This window comes from Choloepus didactylus, chromosome 14 (genome assembly GCF_015220235.1).
Source record: "Choloepus didactylus isolate mChoDid1 chromosome 14, mChoDid1.pri, whole genome shotgun sequence".
Taxonomy (NCBI): Eukaryota; Metazoa; Chordata; class Mammalia; order Pilosa; family Megalonychidae; genus Choloepus; species Choloepus didactylus.
This window is the reverse complement of record NC_051320.1, coordinates 50,864,466-50,891,830: the sequence shown is the minus strand read 5'-3', so window position 1 is coordinate 50,891,830 and position 27,365 is coordinate 50,864,466. Positions and strand designations below refer to the sequence as shown.

The window sequence follows — 27,365 nt, the reverse complement described above, 5'->3', positions numbered from 1 at the left end:
TGAAACACAAGGGGTACACAGAGCTGGGAGACGTATAGATTTGGGAACGGGATAATCGCGTGACGGTGGTTACAGCTTAACTCCAGGAGTGGGAGATGGGACAAAACACGCCACACAAGCTGCAAAATAGAGAAGCAACGTGTCTCGAAGTCTCACCGGAACCGGCATCTCCGACCTCCAACCCACGAAAGCCCTGGGCTGCCCGGGCCTCGTGGACGCGCAGCGTCCTGCGCGAGCGCGATAGCTAAGAGTCCCCGACATTGTCCCGCGCATCCAGCGGGAGGACACGCGCATGCGCGAAGGCGGGGGCAAGTGAAAGAAAGGGCGCGCGGGGAGGTCTTCGCGTTGCCCCTGGAAACCACCCGACTCTGCAGCTACGCGAGCGGAAGAAAGACTTGACGTTTCAAGATGGCGAAGGAACTGGATGATCTCTTGGATGAGGTCGAGTCAAAATTTTGCAGACCAGATCCACTGAGACTGGGCATCGTCGAGCGGCCTACAGGCTGCGGCAGCACCTTCAGCAGCGACCGGAACAGAGCCGAAGCGAAAAAGAATCTCAGGTTAACGGGCGGGAGGGGTGGGCTGCTCTGGGAAAGCCTTCTCCAGGCCCTAAAGCTGCCCCTCCGCCTCCCGACCGAAAAAAAGAACGTGCCCCGCCGCCGACCTCCAGCCGCAGCCCTCGATGGGGCTCAGACCCTCATTCCCCACCCCTCGGGACAGCTCACACCTCCGTCTCCCTGTCGGTGAGGACTCGGGCATTTCATCACCGAGAGCCCAGACTCCGCCCCCGGCAAACCCGAGAGCCAAACCCGCCTCAGACCCGCGGCTATCACTTAGTCTCATTCACTCAATCTGTGGAGGGAGTCCAGGGGGTCCTAACTGAGGGGTAATTTAGGCCGCCCTCTCCCGAGCCCCGAGAGGGCCGCGCTTACCAGGGCAGATTTTGCCTCCATCTGGCTGAGCAGTACTCATCCCCTTATGAGAGATTTCCCTACCGGGAGCCTCATCCTATTGCCTCTGACCGCTCTCCCCAAGCAAAGCAATCCTTGGGCCATTTGTTAAGCCGAGAGAAGACATCCTGTTCTGTTTTATGACATACTTGGCTGAGTTTTGTTTTGTTTTGTTGAAGTTGGATGAAATTAAATTTGTGATAAAAGAGGTTAATTATTATGAGTTTTGTATTGTCCAGCCACCTTTATTTTCCCCATGGCCCCCGGGCAAGGGTCTTAGGGGGATCTCGAGCATCCAAATCGAAATTTGGAGACGTTTCTTAAGTCTTTTGGGTTTAGGTCCAAAAAACTAGGTTTCAAATATTACATGGTATAAGATAACAAGACTTCCACCTTCCCCTTCCCATCCCTCCCTCCCCCCCCCAAAAGAAAAGGGCCAAAATTAGGCATCAGAGTGATACTGTGCTTCAAAGTGATGATTTGGGAAGCTCTGCAGTAACTCCAGTTAGAATCTTTTGGAAACCGCTTCTGGCCTAAAACAGTTTGGAAACGCTTATGGAATTACACAGAAACAGCTTAAGAACCACCCAAGAAAGTCATCTTGTTAATTTATGGGGTGTGGAGGGGATTGGTTTGTCTTCTGCTTTGTTTTGTTTTGAGGGTGTACTCCATTACTACCCTATTCATAAGATTTAGATCCAGTGATATTTGTCTGCTTATAAAAATTCACCCTTAGAAGATAAAAACATTGATAAGATTCTATAGGAGTTTATAAAGAGAAGTTCTAAAAATTAGTTGGGTGGGGTCAGCATATTAAAAAATAAATACAGAGCCAACTAAAATGACTACTATGAATGGACTAGCACCCAGCTGGTTGAATGTTTATGGAAATATCACTCTCATTATCTTAACCATGTATGCTGGAAATCTTTATCTGCCATTCCCAACACATCCACCGTCTCTAGCCCACACAATGTTACCATGCAGTTTCTTTTATTCTTTTTATTCACTCCTTCAGGAGATGAGGATTTATCAAAGAGCCTTTTCAACACCTGTTCATCTTAGAACTAGAGTGCAGAGGAATAGGATGTCTGGGAGCAGGCTGCTCAGAATAGAAAGGTTGCTAGCTTGGATCCTCTCCAAACATGGGTCTTTTCATCCCTCTTTCCATAGCCTGATACTGCGCTACTACACATCCATAATGCTTCTGGCACCCATTCCACCACTTAATACATCAGATTTTTCGATAATTTATGAAAGCTCTAGCAAACCAGTACTATTGTCATTCATGTATTAAAACATTTCATCAGGCAATGTAGTTATAAATTATGCAAACAACAACAAAGGCCCAAAACATAATTCCAAATATAGCCCCTATCTGGAATATAATGTCAGACATTAAAATTTTGCCCTAGGCTAAAACTGACAGGTAAAAGCTAGGAACTAGTTTATGTTTGCACAAGAGCATGCCTAACAATTGCATAGCAATAGAGCCTGTAATTCTGTTCCTTATAAGAGTTAAAATACTGAAATTTCCTGTTAAAATGGTACCTCTGCAAATTATAAAATAAACGACCATGCTACATCCCGATACCAGAAAAAGCTGCTAATGTAAATGGTCAAAACATGAAATTTGTTGAGGTATTCAAAATGATAAAGAGAAATATATGGTTAGTAAAAAAGACAAGACTGATGTGTCTACTACAGTAGGAATAAAGTGGTTTAGGATGATACAGATGGGAATATTTAAAGATAATACTTTAACCTCCTAGATAATAGCTATAATAATAATAATAGCCAACATTTATTGAGTCTCTTCTGTGTGCTAAAGGCTTTATATGCATTATTTCATTTACTCTCCACACCCCATGAAGTGAAGGGTCAATACTATTATCCCATTTCACTGACTAAATTGAGGCTTAGACAGTTACTTGCCAAGTCACATTGCCAGGTCTACCAGGACATAGTGGAACTAGATTTAAAACCAGCTATCTGCTTCCAAAGCTTTTATATATATATCTCACATTAAAGAGAGGTTTAAGTTTGTATATTTCTTTTATTTGAATTTATATTTTATTTTCAGCAGAAACTTTTTTTTTTTTTTTTTTACACATAATGAATCATTTAATTACAAGTGAAATTAAGAGCTACAAGTGAGGTGAACCAGAGACTCTGAAAGTTTACAACAGGAGGAGCTAACATATTCTGGGGGTTCAAAATTGCTCCTGGGAAAAGTGACTTCTAAGCTGAGATCAGAAAGGAAGGCTAGAAATGGCAGAGCAGAAGGGAGAAGGGGTGGGGACATTGAGGGAGGCATGGCCCTGGGGTGGGAGGCTGCACGGTGAGGCATAGGAGCTCAGCGAAAGCCAGAGAGGACCTAGGGATGCTGAAGACACTCGAACATTTGTTTGATCTGGTCCAGATATCCACTTGTCCTTAGGCAGAGGCTTCCCACGGACCTCTACTTCTACAGCTGGCCAGGCCTAGGCTCATCAGATGATGGGGCCCCCACTCTAATCTGGGAAGCAAGGCCCATATAGGCTCCACATCCCCTGAGCCCTGACCCTTCCCTGGGCCTGATGAGTGCCCCCAAGGCACAGCTTCCCTCACTCGGGCTAGTTGGGTTTGTGGCTTGAACTGTCTATTCCTCTGGACCCAGTCTGCCTGGGTTAGGATCCCAGGTCCATCACTCACCAGCTGCGTGACCTTGGGCAAATTACCTAACCTTCTGGGCCTCAATTCTCTCATCTGCAAAATGGGGTTGATAATGATAGGAGTTTGGGGGTTCTTATGAGGTTGAAATGAGCTGGCATTTCTCAAGCACTTAGAAGAGTGCCTTATTTCTTTTATTATATATAAAATGTAATTCTGCCCTGACCAATAAATATCAGGATCAGAAACAGCTCTGAGGAGGGAGGGAGATGTGTCAGGGGAAGAGGGGTCTCAGGACTGAAAGAGGAGAGGAGATACAGCTCTTATGCAGGCAGCAGTGGGGGCCACACGCCTGGCTTCTCCAGCCTTGAGGCAAGTTTGGTATCATAAGCTTCTGCGCCTCCTCCTATGTGGCCGTGAGCTCCTTGCTGATATTCCTCTGGCTGGAGAGAACCTCTTGATCCCCCAGAATTTCCCAGAACTCTTGTCGTATGCCTTTGCTTGGGGATTCTGGGGACATAGAGATTGATTCTCTCTCTGTCTCACCTTCTGTTTTCTTCTATATTTTGCATCCCAAAAGGGAAGGAGCAAAATGCCTCTGCTTGGGGCTAGCTTTTCTGTGCAAACTACAGAAGGTTACCTTCCAATCCTTTGTTAATGGAAAAGAACCAATCCTTCCATCTGGGTGGCTCACAGTCAAACACATCCTGTTTGTTCCTCAACAACCTGGTGCAGATGGCAGAGCTGGGCCTATGCTATGGATGAGGAAACTGAGGCCCAGAGAGCTAAGGGCACCTGTGCTGGGCCAGAGTCCCTGTTGTAAAGAATCACTGTCAACTCCATGATGTGCACGGGGCCTCATAATTTACAAAGGACCTCCACATCCAGTCTCATGCAGGAGCATTACAAACCTCTCATGGTGAAGATTAGATGAGCTGAAATGTTTAAAGGGCTTGGAGTTTTGTCCTTCCTTTAGAAACATTCCTTGCTGTGTTATCACAGTCTGTTCTCAACACAATAGCCAGGGGGATCTGCTGTGTGCCTAAAATTCCACCATTAGCACGTCTTGCTGGTGTGTTAAGAAGCTTCTCTTCATCTTCATTTGAAGGGCAAATGCCTTGTCCGTGGTGATGTGTTCATTCTCAAGCACCTTTCTGTGATCTGTCTCCAGCCAGTGAGCCTTCTTTTTGTAGAAAGGCTACTGGTGATTTGGGACCCCTCTGTCACATGGGAAGGCACATGGCAGCAGGTTTCGTTGCTTTCAGCTTTTGGCTGCCCGGTCTGTGGCTTTCTGAGCCTCTGTCTGCATCCTTCTCTCTCAGCTTTTCTTCCTTCTCTCTTAGCTTCTCAGAAAGTATATCTTGAATTAAGATTAGAATATAAGAAGCAGAGTTGAGGGAACCATTGATAGTTTATTAAAGTTTATTAAGATTATTATAAGCATCAAAAGACACAAATAATTATACTGCCCTTTAAAATAGTATGAGTTCTCAATGAAATGATGGCACTTTTTCATTACTGTAGCAAAGCATAGGCAAGTGTAGGAATCAAGAAATTGTGTGATCTAATGCAGACCAGAATATTATGTAAGCTGACAGTTTGGGCCCCTGACAGTGCTGTTAGGCTGATAAAGTTTGATGCTTCTGATTCTTGAAATTGTGAAATTGCATGAGAGAGGAGAACTCAGAGGGTATGTCCTGAAAACCAAAGGAGGAGAGTTTTAAGAGAATGTCTTAGCAATCTGTTGTCATAAAAGGAATTTAAAGAATTGGTACCAAACAGCATCAAATGCTTCAGAAAGGTTAAAGAGGACTGGAACTGAGAAAATCCATTGGATTTAGTGATTTGGGCAATAATAACCTTTGAGAGAAGAGTTTCAGTAGAGTTGAAGAATGTACAAGCCAGAAATAGAATATTACACCAGGAAGGAGTTTTAAATAGTTGTCTAGATCTCATTTTTACAAGATAAAATATCTGAGGTTCAGAGAGATTAAATAAGTTAAAGTAGGTCAGTGGTCCTTAACCCATAATGAGGTTGCCCACCAGGGGGCAATGTCTAGGGACATTTTTGATTGTCACAACTGGGCCTTGAAAGGGGTGCTCCACTGACATTTAGTAAGTAGAAGCCTGAAATCCTGCAAAACATCCTAAAATGCATAGGACAACACCATCCCCACCCGCCCCATCTAATTATCCAGCCTAAAATGTCCCTCTAACCTGGGAAACAAGGTTGACAAATACTTATCTAGTTTACCAGCTGATGCTAAACCAAATCTACTTATAAGGAAGTAGAAATAATAGATACAGTCTACTCTTCAGTAGTGAGGGGGTGGGGGGTTTCAAGGGTACTTCCTTAAAGAGGATAAACCTGAGTATACTTGTAAGTCAAGGGAAGAAGCCAGAATAGACTGAAAGACATTAAAAAATCAAAGTTAGAGAGGGAACAATTGAAGAGGCCAAGTCCTGGATAGAGATGGAATCAGCAGTTCAGTATTAGGCAGCTGTCTCTGACTTTCTGTCTCAGGTTAAATTGTCTTACTCCAAGCAATAGCAAGGAACGGCTAAATTTCTGGATTCAGAATTTTCAAAGAGTAAACAGGTTTCTAAAATTAGAGTTTGACTTAAAAAAAAACCTGTCTTCTAATAAAACAAAAAATTTAATAGTCCAATTAAATACACAACACCTGCAACTTATTAAACTCTAAAGAGAGTCTAGTATAGTGTTAGGTGTATGAACTACCCTAGATTCAATTCCAAGCCTCTCCACCCTCTGTCTTTCATGACCTTGGGCAAGTTTCTGAATCTTTCTGTGCCTGTTTCTTCAACTATAAAACTGGGGTAAATAAAGATAATCCCCATCTAAAGCCTTCAAACAGTGCCTGGCATATAGTAAGTATTCCATAATAATAGCTATTGAGCAGAAGTTCTGTACGGTAACAATTTATATCAGTAATTCTGTGATAGCTTTCCCAGCAGAAGGTAAAGTGGTATTTGAGATATTTTGAAAAATAAAAAGCTTTTTTTTTAAATTGGTCATTTGATTACATAAACTTTGGTCCCTCTAATAAAGAGATATGGTTATTTGACTTACAATGGAACCCTTGGGAAAAAAAATTAGAAATAAACTGATTAAATTATCTTTACAATATCAGGTTATACTTATAATTGTACATATTTTGTGTTCTCCAAATAACTGGTTGATGTAATTTAGAAAAGTACATGCTCAGCTTTCTCTTCAATATAATGTATAGCTTTAAATGTTTTAACTATGCAATAGAAAAATACATATGTGAATTTGTACCTGATACACTATATCTTTGTTTCAGCAAACTCAGGCTATGTTCATATCAGGAGAAAAGTTAAATTAATTAATGTCATGCTTATGCATCTGTAACAACTCTAATAATGGACTTTATTTAAACAGAACTCTCCTGATATTGGTTGACTTTATCTGCTCTTAAGCTTCAGGTTTGTTTATTTTTTTTTTTTCAGATCAACAGAAACATTTAAAAAAGAAGATGATCTTGACAGTATTATTAATGAAATATTTGAAGAGCCCAACTTTGACAAAAGACCTGTTGTAAGTCAAGTGTTATAAAGTTGCAGTAATTCTTGTGTTATTTCAATACATGTTTAGAATAGTCTGAAAAAAAACAAGGCACAAGTAGCTACTTATGGTCTTCTGAATTCTGGGAAGTACAATTATTTAAATAAATTATTATAGTTTGAATTCTAGAAAAAATAAAATATCAGAAACTCTTAGCATGTGTTTTACTCTTCATTTCTCAGCAAGAATGAGATACTGGAAAAGGTTTAAGAGCTAAAGTCAACTCACAGATTGAGATGGTCACTTGTATTTATTTGTTGACTCTAAGAACACTTTTCTAAAAGGCTAAAAACAAACTACTTTTATTATAGGCATGTACTCAGCATCTTAGATGCAGTGCCATTGCTATTACCCCATCAGCCAATGGCAATATTTTAATTTTTTAAATGTTTATGTATCTATTTCAGTCTTATAAGAAGTTCAAGAGATAATATAATAGCCATCTGTATATTTACCACCCATACTGACCATATATTAACATTTTGCCATATTTGCTTCTCTAGATCTTTTTTGAAGTCAAAAGTATAGATATAATTTAAGGCCTCTCCAAATCCTACTCTATTGCCTTCCTTCCCAGACATAACTATTATGCTTTCCATCCATGCTTTTATACTTTTATTACATGTGTATAAAACCATAAGCAATACATTACCTCATATATAATATATTAGGCTATTAAACTTACATAAATGATTTTATACTATATATGTCCTCTTAGAACCTGCTTTTTATACTCATTTTGTTTTTGAGATTTATTAATGCTGTACATGAAGACCTATTTATTCGTTTTCACTGTTGTATAACATTCCATTGTGTAACTCAGCCACAATTTATTTATCCACTTCCCTGGTGATAGACATTAAGATTATGCCCAGTTCTTTGCCATTACAAACAATGCTTATCAGGCGTCTTTACATTCTTTTGCCCATGTACAAGGGTTTATCTTAGATGTGTAAACCTAGAAGAATTCCAAGGTCATAAGATGTGCTCATCTTCAACTTCTCTACCCCTTGCCAAATTCTTCTCCAAAATGACTGCATAGTTTATACTCTTTGCACTAGCAGTGTATGACATTTGTAGACTTTAATTTTCTCCAGTATGAGAGTGTGAAATATATTCATTAGGTTTAAAAGAAAGAAGCCAAATAGAAATCTAAATTCCAAGGACCGCAAAGAAAAAAATCCAAGAAATAAATATAGTACCAAAGAGTTTTTTTTTTTAAAAAAAGGGGAGACAGGGAATATTAAAGGAAGATAGTGAACTGAGAATTGCTAGGTAATGGTGGTATTAGGGGCATGGATATAAGCCACTTACATTTAGCCAGACCAGAAATCAAATGACTAGTTAAGATTTTAAGATCTGTATTTCTCTAAATTTAAGATTTTCAATTCATCTAAGATAAATTAATAAACTAACAGCTTAGTTGATTAATACGCTAACACAACAGCAATGACATTAAATATTCTGCATCACAAATGCTAAATAGTAATGCTGCTTTAATTAATAGTTTTTAAAAGTTGATGTTTTTATTGTTATTCATTGATCATTTTGAGCAATTCATTATTGAATCCTACAGGTTGCATTTCTATGTGAGGCATCTCTTCAGTCACAGGCATTTCAAAAGGACAAGATAAATACTTCTCTGGTTTGATTTTAAGATATACTAATTTGAAACAAAAGTAGCTCTTACAATTAAGAAGAAATAAACTTTTATGCAATTCTTCTGTATGCTTCCTCTTTTTTTTTTTTTTTTTTTTTTTTTCCTGTTAATCCTTATATACAGTTTTCCAACCGCAAGGAAGAGAGCAACCCAAATACCCTCTGGAGGAAAGCAGGTCTATGTAAAGCATGTATTGAATGAGGTGTGTCTGAATGGCTGATTCATGCCTACATTGCCCTTAGAAGCCATATTATGCTCCAAGAGTATTGTCCACCTCCCTTTCCCATTCTGTTTAATTTCAGAACTGCTTTCAAACCCACACACAAAAATCCTGGAACCAGCAACAACGTCACCGTGTGCCAGCTTAGTGTCATAAGCCTGAGCCTGGTTGTAGGGAATCCTGGGGTCTGTGAAGCATGTTCACACCTCCCTCCCCACTCCACCCCCTGAAAAAGAAGAGTATCAGACCTATTATTTTCCAGACATGCACCAAAGTTTTGTAGTTCTGGTTAACATCAAATAAAAGAGTTAAAAGAAACAGTAAAATGAGAAATTTTTGTCTCCATTAAATTTCCTCATCCACTAGGTAAAATGAAGGCATGTCTCTGCATAGTTTAAATTGCCTTTTCTCCCTCTCGCTTCCCCTTCTTGGTGGTGGTCCTGGTATGTGGTTGGTTTATGTTGTTTTGTACCATATACCGGTTAACACTTAATAAATGCTCACTAATGATGATGTTATGTAACCATATAGGAACTACTGTATGATTGTAACTAAGTAGCTCTACATTTTCCTTGAATGTCTGTTGGCTGATACCATTCCATTTGATCAAAATTAATATTCCTGAAGTTAACCAGGAGCTTGGTTAGTTTATTTTTAGTTCAGATGAGTACCATTCACAGCCTTTAAAAATGGGTCTCTCTTTTTCTTTTCTTTTTTTTTTTTTTCTTTTTTGCCTCCTCAATTGAATTTTTCCAGAATGAAGTTTTAAATAGCACGTCCTTCATATTAAATCACTGAACTCCAGTATTAACTGAAGAGTTATAAAGTGACTCTAAATCTTAGCTTGCTAATAATGGCAGTATATCAATTTCCTAGACTAAAAGTTAGCAAAGTAATTTGCAAATTCCTCAGAGAGTTCTACTTCCCTGTTTGCCTTTAAAAGGTTTTGATCATTGTTTTTATTTCAAAAACTTAAAAATGATGCCACAAAAAATTTTAAATCATCTGAAACTATTCTTATTATAAAATAAAGAATATTAGTTTTCATGTTATAACTCTCTGAAGTTACCCTTGCTATTTTATTATTTTGTTTTTTCAATAGAAATTAAATTCTAAATCTTCAAGTAACACATCTGTCAGAGCTTCCATTCAAGGCCTTGGTAAAAGGTAAGTTGAGATTGCTTTAGTAAATTATACACACTGGTGAGCAAATACTATGAGCATAGTTTGGTAGATTTTGTTACCATTTAAACAACAGTAACATTGAACAATAAAGCACAGGTTGGTGTTCAAGAGAAAGACCAATAGCAATATCTTCAATGTTCTTATAGACTGTGACCCAATAGTGTAAAAAGAAACCGAATGGGAGATTATTGCTATTGTAAATAATTTTCTGCCATGTGAAAAAGTGTGAACAGTTTCTCAAAATTAATGTTCTGTTATATTCTTTAGTATTTACTTTGTCCCTTATATTATTTGGCAAACACATTTTTCTGTGACTCATTTTAACTCCTCGAGTATTCCTGAATGTATAAGTTATATCCAATAAAGCATGCCCCTGGAATAATTACCTCTACTTTGAAATAGTTGGCTTGCTAGGAAAAATAGACAATTTGATTACAAGAATGTAGAGTCAACAAGGCTAAATTAAATTCTTGTATTTCTTTTTTGTTGTGATTTCATTTTTCTCCCATCTGTTGAACACATCTAGCTGCAGTCCAGTGTACCTTGGTGGAAGCACTGCTCCATGTGGTGTTGGAACAAACAGTTCACAGAGGTAGGATGTCAGAAATATACTCTACTTTCTTAATTAGGTTTTTTCCAAATTGGTACCCTGTTTTTAAGACATAATTTTTGTCATCTGGGCATAAATTCCTTTTATAATGAGAGGTATACTTTATTAGTCAACCTAAGAGCACTTTATTAAAATGTGTGGTATTCTTGGGAGATGGCTATTTAAAACAATGCTGTTGGGTATGTGTTTGTTGTGTTGATGCCCTGTTCTGTGTCCCACTCAAAATGGATGGATCACTCCAGACCCAGCTCAATTTACACAGGATACCAGGAGAGTGAGCTTTTGCCTTTCCATTGTTCCTTCCAGACAGTGGAAGTCAGCAGTTAAGACAGGTGAAGCAGTGTGGTCACACATTTTTTGTTACCCACACTGACTTGACCAAACAAAGTATGAGAAGCTACAGCCTGCAGTAACCAAAAAGTTGTCAAGCATAGACACTTGATTTTACTTATTCAAAAGCAGAACCTCTCCTTTCTTTGTCCCTGCCCATCCACCACTCTTCTCCACCCACGTTCCCACTCTGTTCCTCTTTCAGCGAAGTTTATGGTCATGATGCCACTTTCCCTACCCCATATTAGGCCCATACTCCTCGAACATGTCTTTATCATGTTCCTAATATGGGGAGACAGATCGGTTTTAAGCAAATATTTCTACTATCCTATTACACTTGGTTCCATTTTTGGTGGAGGCCTACTTACCTAGTTTACTTTTTCTGTTTTTGCTTAGCTGTTTCTAAAACCCTGTGTGATTCTCTGTTTATTTTTTTAAGGAAGGAAGAACTGAAATATATTATTGCATGTTGATCATATTTCTGGTGGGATAATTGTTATATTGAATAACAGAAGAGGGATCTAAAAAGACCTTGTTGGAGGACTGATGTGGTGCTGGCCTAGATCCTAGGAAGCCTGGCAAGAAGGGCTATAGGACCAAGGTGAAATTGGGAGTCTGGGGAAGTCTTACATCAGGAACACCAGGCAGCAAATAGGCTAACATAAATCCAATGGGGTGATGCCCTGCTCTAAGTGCTATAAATAAGAATTGATGGCAGTTGCATCACCATGCGTTGAGGAGTGTCTACACAAAGAATTAGAGACATACACTGCCCATAGAGAAAAATAGAGTCTTGTTGCTATCATTCCTGAATTATCCTTGTCAACTCCATTGGCCTTGTCTCATTTTCAGAGTCATTCCACCTCCAATCTAGGCTTCTGTTGAGTCATTCATGAACTACAACAGTTTCCCAGTTTCCATCCCTCTCCCATCTTCTCTCCTGTAGTCTCACCCACCTATTGCATTAAGGATAATAGTCCTGAAAGACTGTTTCGAGTTCAGAAGGTAATAAGAGTTGTCATTTTTCTCACATTAACTCTGAACTCACTATGTGCTTTACCAAATTGTTATCCTTGTTCTTCCCCTCTCTCTCTTTGTTCCTTCCCTCCAATGAAAACCTGGATCAAATACTCCACTTCCACTGGAACACCTTTCTTCTTCTACTTTCTACCAGCACTTTGCTGCCTCCGAGTATTTTTCCATTTATTCCCTGTCCCCTGCTGTCTTATCTGCTTAATTCATTCACTACAGATTCATTTTCTCATTCTATTTCTTATTTTCTTTTCATTTAATATTCTTTGAATGCTCACCACATCCTAGACCCTACGCTAGGCACTAGATGCCAAAGAAAGTTAAAACATTGGCTAGTAGAGGAGCAGATGAAGAAGCAAATGATTACACCTGTGGCATTAAGAGGCTGGGCTCTGATGGCATCTGCCTGAATTCAAGTCCTGACTCTGCCACTTACAAGCTGTGAAGCTTTGGGAAGGAATGTTATCTTCTAAAATCTCGGTTTCCTCACCCATAAAAAAATGTGCATACTCCACGGAAATACTGTGAAGATTAAATGAAATAATGTATGACAGTTCTGCCTGTAGTACAAAATAGCTAGCTACTGTATGTATTCTAGTTTGTGATTATGTATGTGTCTTTGTCTTCTATTAGTCCTGCCTTCTCATTATATCTCAGAATATATATCAGTGTACTGTCAACAATCCTCTATTCTACTACTGCTTTTCTATTTTATCTCAGGAAGTATGTATCAATGTTTACCTCCAGGTACCTTATGGTTTTAAAAATGGCCTTTAAAAAATGTATTCTGGTTTATTTCCAAAGAGTAAATATTTTGTCAAGATTTTCTTATATATGTATATATGTGTATTTTGATTTAGTTCTAGCATAGAAAAGTCTTGTTCCGAATGGAATTTCAGTAGACAAAAGAAGGGCCTGGTTTTAGTGTTTGAGGATCCTATCACATAGCATTGATCCTTAAGAATGCCAAAATCCATCAAACCCCATTCCTACCTTCTGCACAGCTAACAGAGGAGAAAACACACTATCTGCACATATACGGACATGTAAATGTTTATAGTTGATTCCTCACCCATCACAAAGATACCAATAATTGACTGCCCCTTTCATGACACAGCTCTGCACCCAATGCAAGATAAGCATTTACATATTTATGTACCTATTGTGTTGAAAGATAAACATGTACATATTTAAAGCATTTTATATGTGAAGCATTTTATGCTTTTAAGAGCACTTTTATATATGCATATTGGTTCATCTGCTCCACAGAAGAAAACCCAAGATCTAGACAGAGCAAGACTGTTTAGCCCCATTTTATTAATGTTAAATTTACCAACACCTACCAGGTCTTAGGGATTGAGTTAACAAATTGTGATGAATAAATGGATATTTCCCTGCCCTTATGGAGTCTCCAGTCTAGGTGAGGAGATAAACTTTAAACACATAATTCCACAAATAAAAATTTAATTCCAATGTAATATATGGTGTGAAGGGAAAGTAAATGTAATGTGAAGGGAAAGTCAATGTAATATGTGATGTGAAGGGAAAGTAAAGGATACTATAAGCTTGGATTCATTAATGAGCATTCATTAATGAGCATCCTAACTAATATGCTTCATGGAATGCTTCCCTAAGCAAATAACATTTAATTAAACTAAGATGTGAAAAATGAGTGGGAGTTAAGCAAAGGGAGCCATTAGAGGCAGAGAGAACACCATGTTGGAAGGAAAGGAGGCAGGGGTATGAGAGGAACAGAGGGTCAGCCACATGGGCTGGAGCACAGTGAGTAGAGGATAAGAATGGCTCCTGACGAGGCTGGAGAGGTATTCAAGGGACAGATGATTGCAGGTCCCATAGTCCTCTGAAAGACTTTAGAAAAAATATATCCTAAATGCAGTCAGAAGCCATTGAGACCTGGATGGTAGCAGTGGGTGTGGGAAAAGATGTCAGATTTGAGATAAATTTAGAATATAGAATATAGAATTGACAAAAATTGGTGATGAAATACCTATGGGAGCTAGATCAATAGTCATATTTTAATATTCTTTCATCAACAGTAACAAATGTACCACACCAATACTATGAGTCAACAATAGGGAGGGGAAAAGGGTATGAGAGGATTTGGATTTTGTTTTTTATTCTTATTTCTTTTCTGAAGTAATGAAAATGTTCTAAAATCGATCATGGGGATGTATGTACAACTATGTGATACTGTGAGCCACTGATTGTATACTTTGGATGGTTTGTATGGTATGTGAGTTATATCTTAATAAAATTGCAAATACACCCAAATAATAATAACTATGGGAGGTAAGAGAGAAAGTTGTCAAGAATGACTCCCAGGTAATGTGCCTTGTCTGAAGTTACCTAAAAAAATTATTACAAAGCAGGAACCCAAATGTATGCTTTGTCTAGTATATCAGTTCACACAGGAAGGTCATGTGAAGCATTTAAGAAGGAAGAATCTTAGCTGCTTTTGCTCTTGCTGCTGCTGTTATTTTCAAACTGTCCAAATAGCAAGACTCCTCAGCCCTGCATTTAACTGGGGATTTAACTGACAACCGCAGTCTGGGCAGAAGGCTATGCTGAGCTGAATACTGAGCATTCTCACCATAAACATCTCTAAAATAGTAAAATTTCTACTTAATATCTGGACAGAAGGACAAAGCTGGTGGTGGCACCTTCATGTATATATTTCCTCCACATTTTAGAGGAGATTTATCTTTCACTGGGCTTGATATTATATTTTGATAGATATGCTTAGAAACAGAGAGAGAGAATGAGTTATAGAAGAGATGTATATTTAAGCCCTGTTAATAAGCACTGATTTACATGCACAGGGCTTACAAGAAATTGGGTATACTCCACCTATTTTCCATTTTTTTGTTTGATTTCTGGATAAAACTCTTTCCTGGGATAATAGTGAATGATTTTAGAGAGTAAAGATTTGAGTCTTACTAAATTAGCGGAAAAGAAAAAGAGTAGTAGCAGGAAGACAGGTGGCATTAATAAGTGATATAGATGAGACGAAAGCAGTATTTTCAAGCCAAATAGAATTTTATTCTGCTAATTATTTTTTAAACTATTTGCAAGACTGGATTATTCCATAGACTGGTACTAATTATGATCTAATAGAGTGAATTGTAGCAGCAGAATGATTTCCTAGCTGCAAGTTAGTTTTATTTTTCTCAAAGGACTGTGTTTGTAGGAAAAATGTGGTAGTGTGAATAGATTTGAATAAACTACTAAATTTTAAATTAAATTAAAAAGCTGTATTTAACATTATGGTTGAGATTTTACACATACAAAATGTCAGGAAATTCTAAATTATAGTTCCCACAACAGCAATAATTCAGCCAAATTGCACATATGTATTAAGGCATTAAGGTTAACACTGTGCAATCATGTAATAAACTACATATGCATAAGAAAGCAGCTTTGGGAACACTCATTTTGCATTTACTGACTTGTACATTCAAAATTTCAGTTTAAATGTGTACAAATGTAGTTGTGTTGAATTCCAAATGTACAAATATAACTTCATAAACTGCTAATAGTTTGGAAAAAGTATGGAGCTGCTTATGAAACTTGTATAGATTTTTAATGTTTGGTTATTGTCATGATTAATAACATTTCTTAGAAATATAAAGCATTTATTTTCAAAGAAACTTTCAGGTCAAAAAACATTTGAAATTTTGAAGGTAACATATCTGAATTTTGGAGGGAAATAAATGAAAAAATCTAAATATTTTAACATTTTTTAACTATAAACAAAACAAAATTAAAAATGAATAAAGATACTAATCTTCCTCTCTCCCCTCTACTCCCCCCACTCCTGAGATAACCAGTGTTAGCAGCATAGTATGTAACCTTCCACATTTTTTTCCATGTCCTCACAAACTTATAAACACCTATGTAGGAATTTTGAGGGGTTATTTTTCCAAAACTAGGATCAAGCTACGCACTTTACTCTGCACCTTACTTTGGGCATCCCTCGAGGTCAGTAGATAAATCTAATTCGTTCTTTTTACTAACTGCCTACTATTCCATATTATGAATACACTGCATGATGTTATTCAATCTTTTCCCCTTTTGATAGATATTCAGGTGGTATCCAGGTTTTTGCCACTTCAGCAGTGCTGCAGTAAACATTCCTGAGATGTGCTCATATACTAATGCATTTATTTATATGAAATAGGTTCCCCCAAATAGGATTACTAAGGCAACATCAATGTGTGATTTTAATTTTAAAATACTGCCAAATTTTTTTTCCAAAAGCTTATAGCAAATTCACAGACCCACCAGAAATATAGGAGAGTGCTACTTTCTGCTAACTTAATTAGTTAAAAAATATATCTTGTAGTTGTTTTAAATTTCAGTTCTTTATATAATATCTTGACTCTTTTAACAAACACCATGTGCCAGGCATTGTTATAAGTACTCTACCTATATTAACTCATCACATCTTCCTAATAATTCTATGAGGTGGATAAGTACTATAATTATCCCCATTTTACAGATAGGAAAACTGAGTCACAGAGCTATTAAGTGTTACTTGACTATGATTTATAGCTAGTAAACAGTGGAATCAGCATTCCTGCTAGGCAATCTGTGACCAGAATCCATGCTCCTAACTGCTCTTCTATGCTGCCTCTACTAGTGAGATTGAGTATATTTTATGTTTATTGTTTGGATTTCCTCCTCTGTAAATTGTCTGTTTATATCCTTTGCCCAGTTTTCTATAGGTTCTTTTTTTTCTTTGTTGTCATTTCTAAGTGCCCTTGGTATATATGTATATATATATATATAAGTATCTGACCTTGTGTTGAAACTTTCCTCCACTCTGTCAAAAGTTTTCACTTTGTTTTTAGTATCTTAAAAACTTTCTTATTTCCTTTTAACTTTTAGATGATCGAACCTATCTATACTGATTCTGGTTTTTAAACATTTCGAACAATGGTAGAGGTGTCTTTTTTACTTTGAAATAAGTCAGAATTACACAAATCAAATTGTTTACAGCAGCAATTCATAGTTCTTTTTTATCTTGATATATATCATTTCACTGCTAAAGTTACTAATGTAATATATACATTATCATGTTTTGAAAATCCCTTGGCATTTCAATTCCTCATATCTTCACTGAGTACCTATCATTCACTGAGTACCTATCACCAAGTATCATGCTAGCAGTTCTGTCTTCCCTCTCCTGTGTCATCAGAGTTTTGCTACTCTTTACTGGATTTTACCTATCAGCATACAAACATACTGTTTTTTACCTTGCTTCTTAAACATAACCTTCTCTTAACCCCACTTTTTCTGCCAGTTGCCACTTAATTTAAAAGGAACTGCTGAGATCTACCTTCACAATGAGCCTTACACAGACTACCCTATTTAAAATGGCAACCCAATCACTCCCAGTACTTCCAATTTTCCTTACTTACTATACTTATTATTTCATTCAAGCACTTTTGCACCTTCTATTATACTACATAATTTAGTTATTATGAGTATTGTTTATTTCTTCTCTCACTAGAACCTAAGCTCCCTGAGGACAGAGTCTTTCTCAGTTTTATTCACTGATACATCATGAATTCCTAGAACTATTCCTGGCACATAGTTGAGTCTCAATAAATATTAAAACAGTGAATGAATAAATTATGCCAACTAGTGGGAAAACAAAAACAAACAAAATACTGTCCCAACACTTAAATAGTTTATAGGGGAGACAGATACATTTCAATATAATGTAGCAAATTCTGTGTTAAAGGTATCCCTTAATATACGGAAACTTCTCCAGGTGGTATAAAACCAACACGGTAAATTTCAGTAGGAAGGGAAGCAATTAAAGTTAACTGAAGTAAAGATGTCTCTCAGAAACAATTTGAAAACCACTGAACTAAAAGATCTACAAATCCGTTTTGTTTATTTATATCTGTACAATGTACATATATGCTTATATGTATTAGATCTTAATAAAATAAGTAGGGTTTTTTGCAGCAATTTAACCTGAAAGTTCAGATGTGTAATCGGTCCTTTAACCCAATTATTTGTAAGCAAATTAATCTCTACTTTGTGGTTATTTATTCAGTAATCTGTAATATGTACTGTATCCTATGAATCACCATATTGCCATATTTAAACACACAAATAATCATTCAAGTATGGTTCTTTTTTTTTTTTCCACAGAACATGTGACCATCTGCGATGTATAGCTTGTGACTTCTTGGTAGTAAGCTACGATGACTATATGTGGGACAAATCATGCGATTACCTGTTTTTCAGGTATGTTTCTAAAGAACCTCACTCTGTAAAAAACGTACCAAGTACAACTTTATATTTCTTATTTTGCTACAGTGTCTCTTGGTGAACTTGGCCTGATGATGTCACCTCCACCACTTCAGTATGGCTGTCATCCATCTCCTCATTTACATCTGTTTGTTGTCAGCCTAGGTAAAGACGCTGTTACCTCTGGACGAGAGTACAGCTGTAGCCTCCTCACTGGTTTTTCTGCCTGTGGTCTCTCTTCTTTCAGACCATCCTTCCCTTGCTCAGACTTATCCTAATGCTTATCTCTGAGTTTGCCCTTCTCCTGCCCAACACCCTTCTACTTAGAGAATAATACCCAAATTCTTTAGCATGGCATTCGAGACCCTCTACAGTCCAGACCCTGTCTATCTGTCTATCATCCAGCCTCATCTTTCCACAATATACTTTTCACCTTCATAAGATTTTAGCTACATCAAAGTACTCAATGCTCTGATCCCCAAAGACGTTGTGTAAACTGTCTACCTCCTGGGACACCTTTCTACCATTTTATCTGTCTAAACCTTATCTGTCTCTCAGAGTACAGTTCGTCACACATCTTCCATGATTTCATCACCACTTTCTCACCTTGAAGTTAAACTCTTCCTTTCCTGTGTGTCCACAGCACTTCATACCTGTTATAGCACTTAACTGTAATAGAAGATTGAAGATCATAGGTTGGTATGTCTGCCTCCCTCTTTGTGATCAGGAATGGTGTCTTAATCATTTTTATAATTTGTACATTTCTATACACTTACTGAATATCTAATATTTTTAAGATGTTACAAGTTATTAGAATGTATTTGAATTGTAATTTCAGATTTTCAAATAAAAAGTAAGAGCCAAAAATTAATAAAGTAAATATATCTTGTATTTTTGTCCCCGTAAAACTGTGCCTAAACAACTATGTTTTCAGAAACAAGTAATCAGAATATATTGCAACATTTTCAAGAGTAAAGAAAAGGATGAGCGTCTCTCTTCCATACCTCTTCTAGCTTCTCCAGCCATTCTCATGGGAATCCAAAGGAATGTCTCCCTTAATTTAAAAGCTTTTAAAATTTTTCACATTAGCAACCACTTTGAAAATCCTATGAAAGCTTTGACCCCTCTCCACAAGAAAAATTAAAATGTACAAATATGTGGAAAAATTAAAATTTTAAGAAATTTCACAGTCCCCAACCCAAACAAAGCATAGTACAGTGCCAAGATCCCAGGGCAGGAACCCCTCTCTTTAGGTTTGACTTAGCCCACATTTTAGTCTCATAGTTTGAAAACTGAGCTTTAATTTCAGGTTTACTTTGCCTTTTCTGACTTCTCTAAACCTTCTGCTATTCACTGTCTTCTGGTCAATCTAATAAATGGTTAAGATGAACCATCAATTTTTATAAAATTAGTAAAGGATAATAGAATGCATGCCAGAACTATGGTGAGCAGAAGCATAAAGTAAGATTATTGGTGACTTAGTTAATACTTGAGGAACTTGCAGTCCCTCAAAGTCATCAAGAATGTCATTTGGTTTACTCTAGATCTGTAGCTGCCTGGTTAAAGATAGATAGATAGACAGATACGTAAATTTTTTAAAAATAAAAATATGACAACAAGAAGATTTATTATCCTATTTAAAATAAACAAATAAAAATACTATCTCAGCCCTCAAGATGCTTAGGAATCTGTTTGTGAGATAAAGGAATGAACCAACTAAAAAGTAACGCTGTCACCACCATTAGGATATAAATCATTGATATGATATTTTTTATTTTGTAATGCTTATTAGCATTTATTTATCTAACACATTATCCAGCACTTAGTCTGTGGCACTCTTAGATACTGAACTCACAAGATGAGTATGACCCAGTTTCTGATTTCAAATAATGAACAATTTCCAAAGGGAGAGAGACTTAAGAAGAAACACAATGTTGTGTGACAAGTGTGACAAGAGGTAGATTAAACACTGGGTAAGGTGATGAAGGCCCACCCTGAGGCATCATAGAAGGTCTTACAGAGTCTTGAACAATGATTAGGAGTTTGCCCAGCAAACAAGCTGGAGACTGATATTCTTCTAGAAGGTGTTTTTAAAGGCAGAGTGGTGAAACCATGAAATCATGTTTGGATAGCTAAAAGTAGTTTGGATTAGATATAGCACATGGACAAGAGACGGCTGCAGGTGAAGTAGGAGAGATCAAAAAGGGCCACAGAAGTAATACTGAGTAATTTGGACTTTATTCCATAGGCAGTGGGTAACCATTTAAGGTTTCTAATCAGGGGGGAGATCTGAATAGATTTTAATTTTTTAAAGGATAACTGACTACAGTATGGGAACTGGGCCAGCTTAAAATCATGGGGACTAATAAAGGAATGTTGTGGTAATCTAGTGGGAAAGAAATGAGTATGTGAATTATGGCAGTGAGGAGGGTGGAGAGGAGTATTTGAGATATATTTTAGAGGTAGTCCTGGCCAATTGGCTATGAAAGGTGAGGGGCTAGGATGATGAGTCCTAGTTTCTGTCATTCTTTACGTAGATGGACAATAGAACTTCCCATTGATAGATTTTAAGAAGAGATTTGCAGGAAGGGTTATATTTGTTCATTTATGGGAGGTGGATATTATCCAACCAACTGTTGAAACTGTGGCTCTGAAACTCAGGTAGGAAATATAACCTGTAAAGTGGTAACTGAGCCATGCAACTGGATAATACAATTCAGGAAGGAAACATGGAAGACTGTGAGGGAATACAGAGCTAAGGGATCATTTTGTTATGCTATGATAGGAGACACTTGGGTGTTTCTATTTTGAGGGTTAGGAAAGATTAAGATGTAGGAGAGGGAGGCTATGTGAGTGACAAGGTCCTGGAGGCCATGGGGTCTAATGGAGAGCAAGCTTTGGATAGGAGGAGGAGGGCCACCTCCTCTGTGACCAGGTGGAAGGAGGTAAGATAACCATTCATTCAGTGTTTGGGAAGCTAGGAAATTGAGGGCTTTTCACATCTGGTAGCCTGGTTTTGTGAACGAGGATGTGATCTGTTCAAAGTAAGGAAGTGGAGGATAAATGAAACACCTGATGTGGGGACTAGTCACTGAGGGAAACCAGAAGTGGGCAGTAACCAAAGAAAGGCAAGATAAAAGATTTGCAGAGTACGTTTGAATGTCCAGCAGAATATGGGAGCCATTTATTTTGAGAGGTATCGATCTGCACATTTGTTATACAGCAAAATGCTTGCTGTTTTATGGTCCTTATTTTACAGAGGAGGGAAATAAATGTATCATAGCTTAGGCAATTCTAGATCTTTCTAAAAGAAGTATAAGCTGAGCTGTATGTATTGATGCCTCAAACACAATAACTAAGATGCTTTTATTTTCCTATTAAATTATGTGTTTTCTTTGTGGGAAATGAATGGAATTTTTTTTCCAAAGCCTTTAAAATCTGCGAGTCTTAAAAACCATTTGAAATTTATTAATCAGTTCCCTGGCTATTCATGATTGCTATTCCTAAAATTTGTAATTAGGAATTCAGTTAAGTATCAAATGTTACATTAGTCAAAAGGTATTGCACATTGAATAAAGGATACTTCCTTAATTGACTCAACTTAGTTTTTGTTTTTTGTTTTTTGTTTTTTCTGATAAAAATTAAGATTTTTCAGTTCTTTTCCTAGCTCACCATAACCTTAGAACTCATCAGAGGCTCAGCTGGCCTGGAAAAGCTCTCAGGTTCTGTTGGGTTCTAACCTTCTAAACTGTACTTGAGTTTTGTACACTTTGGTACTGAATGTGGTGCCCCTTGACCACCAGAGGGCACTTTATAGCCTGCCTTCTATTACAGTGTCATGAATAGGTAACTGGTAATATTGGGTCTCTTTTTTTAATATTTATACATATTTCATCATTTCACTTTATATTTTTTTAATCATTTCACTTTGCATTTTTCCATTTTTATTCTGCCAAAAAATAGTTACAAAAACTCAGTACATGGATTATCATGAAAATCATAATTGATTTTCAGTTAATTGAACTTAACTTCTGTAGTTCTTTTTTATATTAGCTTTAAATAAGATTATCGTTTTCTATGATGGTCCTGCCCATTTATTTATTTTAGTATTATTAACAATTATTTCAGGATAGGCATTTATTTTGTTCCTGATAGTATAAGTAAACAAACAGATCATTGAAGCAAATGAAAGGTTCAATATGAGTTCAACATGTAGAACTCACAGGAACTTGTTCTCTATTACAGATATTTCTGTAGTTGATTCTTCAGTCATCAGAAGCCTGTCATCTTTATGCCTCCTATACCCCCTCCACTTGCTATATTGTAGGCTTTTTTAAAAATGGTATAGATAAGTATCTGAAGTAGGAGGCAAACCATCTTCCCCATTCTATTCCTTTGTCATCTCTGATAGGACAGAGCAATAATTCTTTAGCCCCTTCTGTCACTGTTCTACCACAGCCTTAATAAACAAGCTTAGAGGAGTGGCATCAGAATAGAACACCAAAGTATATCTGTTGTTTTTAATATAAGGGCACTAAGGCTGTTTACTGTTCAGACATAAATATAGGGAACATCTTTTTTTTTTTTTTTTTTAATTCATTAAGCACTGATCAAAGCCACTTTGCTAAAACCTTTGTGTTTTACTAATAGGAACAACATGCCAGAATTCCACAAATTAAAAACAAAATTGGTAAAGAAGAAAGGAACAAGGGCATATGCCTGCCAGTGTAGCTGGAGAACTGTTGAAGAGCTGACTGACCTTCAGACTGACCATCAACTTCGTTGGGTTTGTGGTAAACATTAAGAATGCAGACTCTTCACATTCAGACAAATGTATCCATGAGCGCAGTCTCCATTAATCATAATATTTCGGTAAAGGTACATAGCAATATCATGTCCTCTGGAAAAAGACAGTGAATTTCACTTAACAACTAGACAAAATTTTGAAGACCAGATGGACTGAGGGAAATATTGTGCTTGAAATTCCTTTTTGATATATGGACATTTCACTTGGTAATGTAACCGGTGATCAAAATTTTTCTTTGCTAGCCTATCTCCTGTTAAATAGAAGTTTAATTTTGGAGTTTGTAACCTTTCATTAGCAACTACAGTATTATTTACTGCTAATGTGCTTAGCACAAACATTCTTCCTTTATAGCAGTTAAAGAGGATAGCATCAGCCATTGCACAGAAGTCACTGCAGCAGTGTCTACATCACCTCCCACAATCAGGACTAAGATCATAAATTAGATGTGGCAGAAAACAAGTGATCAGTGGCTAACCTAAGGGTTTTCAAGAGTACAGGTATATTGTAATATCACTGCCTATGTCTGACCTTACTCACCAACTCAGTTTATTATGTATATTAATGATAGGTACATGTTACCATTTTTAGCTTATTTCTCTTCCTTTCATTTAAATATCAGTAGCTAAGTATTTATTTTGCTATTTTAACAAATACTCATACATATAAATATATATATATGTAAAATTTTTCGATAGATCTAAAACTACAAAGGAAAATCCTAATATAGAAAACAGGTCATTGTTGGATTTTCCAAGTGTTTTCTAACCTTTAATGCCTACAGGTCCATAATACGAAGTCAACAAGGTATTTTCTCAGGCAGCCTGTTGACTTCTCCAGTAGAATCAGGTAGACACATTTTTTATGAGTGTAGATGAACCAACAAGTAACCCGCCAGGCTCCTTCTTGACATTACTGTGACTTGAAAAGGCCTTACGATAGTAGCACTTCCAGGAAATCAGTTACCTCAAAATTACCAGACCCCAGCCCCAGCAAGAGATTCTGGGGGCTTTCCAAATTGCCAAAAACTCTTTACTGTGGGTGTCTGATATAGTTCAAATATGTGACCCAGGGCCTGCAAAAAGGGAATAATTGAAGCAAAGTTACCATCTGCTTAGTCTTAATGCTGAACCTGTTTCAGCCACCCTACTTAATTTAAGCAAGGAAGAAAGAGATCTGATTTTTAACATCCTTTCCCTAGCCATAACACATTTACATACTTGAAAACTTACTCTTGTAAGTCTAGCATTGTAACAGAACACATCTCATAGTGGCAGATGCTCACATTCTTGCACTAAGGATATTTTTATAGACCTTACTTTACAATAAAAATTTTTGCTCCTTAAAATTTATCTCAGTGTAACTGTATCAGAAACATGGATTTGGATTGAAGTCACCTATGTCAAAAATAGCAGAGCAACAAGATGAAACATATGGTTGTCTAGTAAAATTTGGTACACTAGTCATAATGGCAGTGCTTTCTGTTTGTTGAAATGAGCAAATTTATTAAATCATTAATTTGAAAAAATTTTTGTAACTTACTTTGCCTCTACTCTGAAGGGACAAAAATTGTCCTCTTTCATTTTTTTTCTTGTATTATTTCATTATAACTATCCTGTTAACTTGGATACATTGCCCATATTTGGCATTCTATAATGTAATAATTATGATTGTAATTCCCCAGTGTCAGAAATCTATATATGAGTTCACATTTTTATTGGTAATTTACTTTATAAGCTTTTTAGTATTATATTATTTTTAATCTAAAATGTAGAAAGAACATATTTTTTACAAAGGAATCAATTCTTATAATTTAAGCTAACATGCAACTATTTTAGTAGAAGAAAAGCATAGTTTCTAATCAACTATAAATTAAATTGCAACATTTGTAAAACTTTCAAGTTGTTTTGCCTATTTTTGTTTTCAAATTTTATAATCATTTTCTACCTTTTGCAAATATCTATCTTTTATCAAGTCAGTTAGCTACTTTATTTGAACTGTTTCATACTCTCACAGGCCCTTATCTTGCCTAGAGGAATAAATAATAGACTTACGCTGTATTTAGTTACATTTTCTTTATTTTATATTAAAATATTCATATGGGAATTGATTTGAAATAGTTTGATAATTTATTTTAAAACGTTGACAAACAAAAGGTTTTCAACCATCTAGTTAAATCAGAAAATTTATTTATTTTCATAGTAGTTGGGGCAGGCCATAAATTTAATCTGTGTGTGTGTGTGTGTACATGTATGTGCATGTGTAAAAGAAGGAATATTCAGAGAAGCAAGTGCAGGAAGAATAAGCCAAGTTGATATGGTAGTATGTATGTATCCAGACCCTGTTTTCATACCAGTAAATTTAGCACCCTTCTTTTCTTGGGCCAAAAGAAGTGGCATCAGACTATGAATTTGAATTGCTTTCCCTCCTTTTCTTATTGAGCAGATATGAAAAAACATAGAAAAAAATGTTAGCAGTAAATTTCAAATGCTGATTTTTCTCAGCTGTTATGTTTTAACAAAATCCTATCAGCCAGCATACAACTCCAAGTTATCTATTATTAAAAATAGTTTCTGAAGTGAAGAAAAAATTCAAAATATATTTCTTTAGAAGCTTTACATCTTGTGTTTCTTTGGTTTTTGACAACCATTTTGTGCTCTGATTGAAAAGTTGGCCTGGGATTTATAGATATACATATGAATGATAATTAAATGTTTCAGACTTCCCCCAAATGCCCTAAGATAATGGTTGACAATGTGAAGTGTTACGAAGTCAGACTTAAGAATTATGTCCCTTGGAAAGTTACTTGGCTTTTTGGGGGCTTCATTTGCCTCATCTATATGAATGATAGTACTTCCTTTGTAAGTTTATTATAAGGATTAAATTGTAACATGTGGAAAGGGACTAGCAAGTGTTTGGTTCAGAATAAGTACTCAGTAAATGTCATTTTTCCTTCTAAAAGTAATACTGTGTAAATTAAAATAATAGTGCAGCATGTTTCTTACAGCAAAGCATATGATGATCACATGTTTATTTATTCATTCCCTAAACATTTCACTGTGAGAAAAGTAAGCAGTGCTATCATTTTTAGCTTATAATTATGAATATTTACTTTATAACTGAATATTTATTTTATAGCTATGAATAGTGACTATAAACAAAGCCAGCTTATTTCATATAATTTGAAGTTACAATTTTCCTTTAAAAAAAAATAATGCTCCCCAGTAGCCTGCCATTCTCCTCTCTGCCTAGCTTAAACCTAAGTGGGGTAATCATGAAGGCATCTTGGCCTTCCACAGTTTCTTTTCAGCTTCATCTGCCTCTGCTTTCCATCTCCTCCAATCAAACTGCCCTCCCACTGTTCCACAGATATGGCTCTGGTTTTACTGCCTTCTTAATGTTCCTACCCTCCCTTATCTTATCCTATAAAAATCTCACTCATTTTTCAGGGCCTATATTTTATATATCAGCAGTTCTCAAAGTGTAGTTCACTTGCAGGGGACTCCCCAAAGTCTTTTAGGGTCTCTTCGAAGTCAAATAGATTTTCCTAACACTAAAACAATAGTTCTCTTTTTCACTTTCATGACATGTGCACTGATGATGCAAAAGCAGTGGTAAGTAAAACTGCTGGTACCTTACTCAGCATGATTCAAAGCAGTGGTACCACACATTGGCATGTTAAAAGAAAAAAAAAAAAAGCCAGATTCACCTAAGAATACTCGATGAAGGTAGTAAAAATTACTGATTTTCTAAATCTTAGTCCTCAAGAACACCTTTTTACTATTCTGTTTGACTAAATGGGAAATACAGACAAAGCACTTGTGCTACATACTGAAGAAGAGTGATTTCCTTGAAAAAGCACTTGTGCAACTGAGGTGTGAGCCAGAAAGTCACTTTTTTCATGGAATCTACTTTGCTTGAAAGAACAATCGATGGACAGACTATGGTTCTTCAGACTTGAGTATTCAGACTTGAGTATTAGGCATACATTTTCTCAAAAATTAACAAAGTGAGTCATCTCTAGAAAATA

At 36.6% G+C, this 27,365-nt stretch overlaps 1 protein-coding gene across 1 annotated transcript; it reads left to right on the top strand.

The window, feature by feature from the left end:
- The first annotated feature begins 315 nt into the window (after window positions 1-315).
- On the top strand, window positions 316-27,033 carry C14H8orf37 (chromosome 14 C8orf37 homolog). Its single transcript, XM_037803064.1, has 6 exons — window positions 316-560; window positions 7,095-7,182; window positions 10,192-10,256; window positions 10,801-10,866; window positions 18,433-18,528; window positions 23,182-27,033. Exons 1-6 carry the CDS (start codon window positions 409-411, stop codon window positions 23,333-23,335), a joined length of 621 nt encoding a protein of 206 aa, XP_037658992.1. The 5' UTR covers window positions 316-408; the 3' UTR covers window positions 23,336-27,033.
- The last annotated feature ends 332 nt before the right edge of the window (window positions 27,034-27,365 follow it).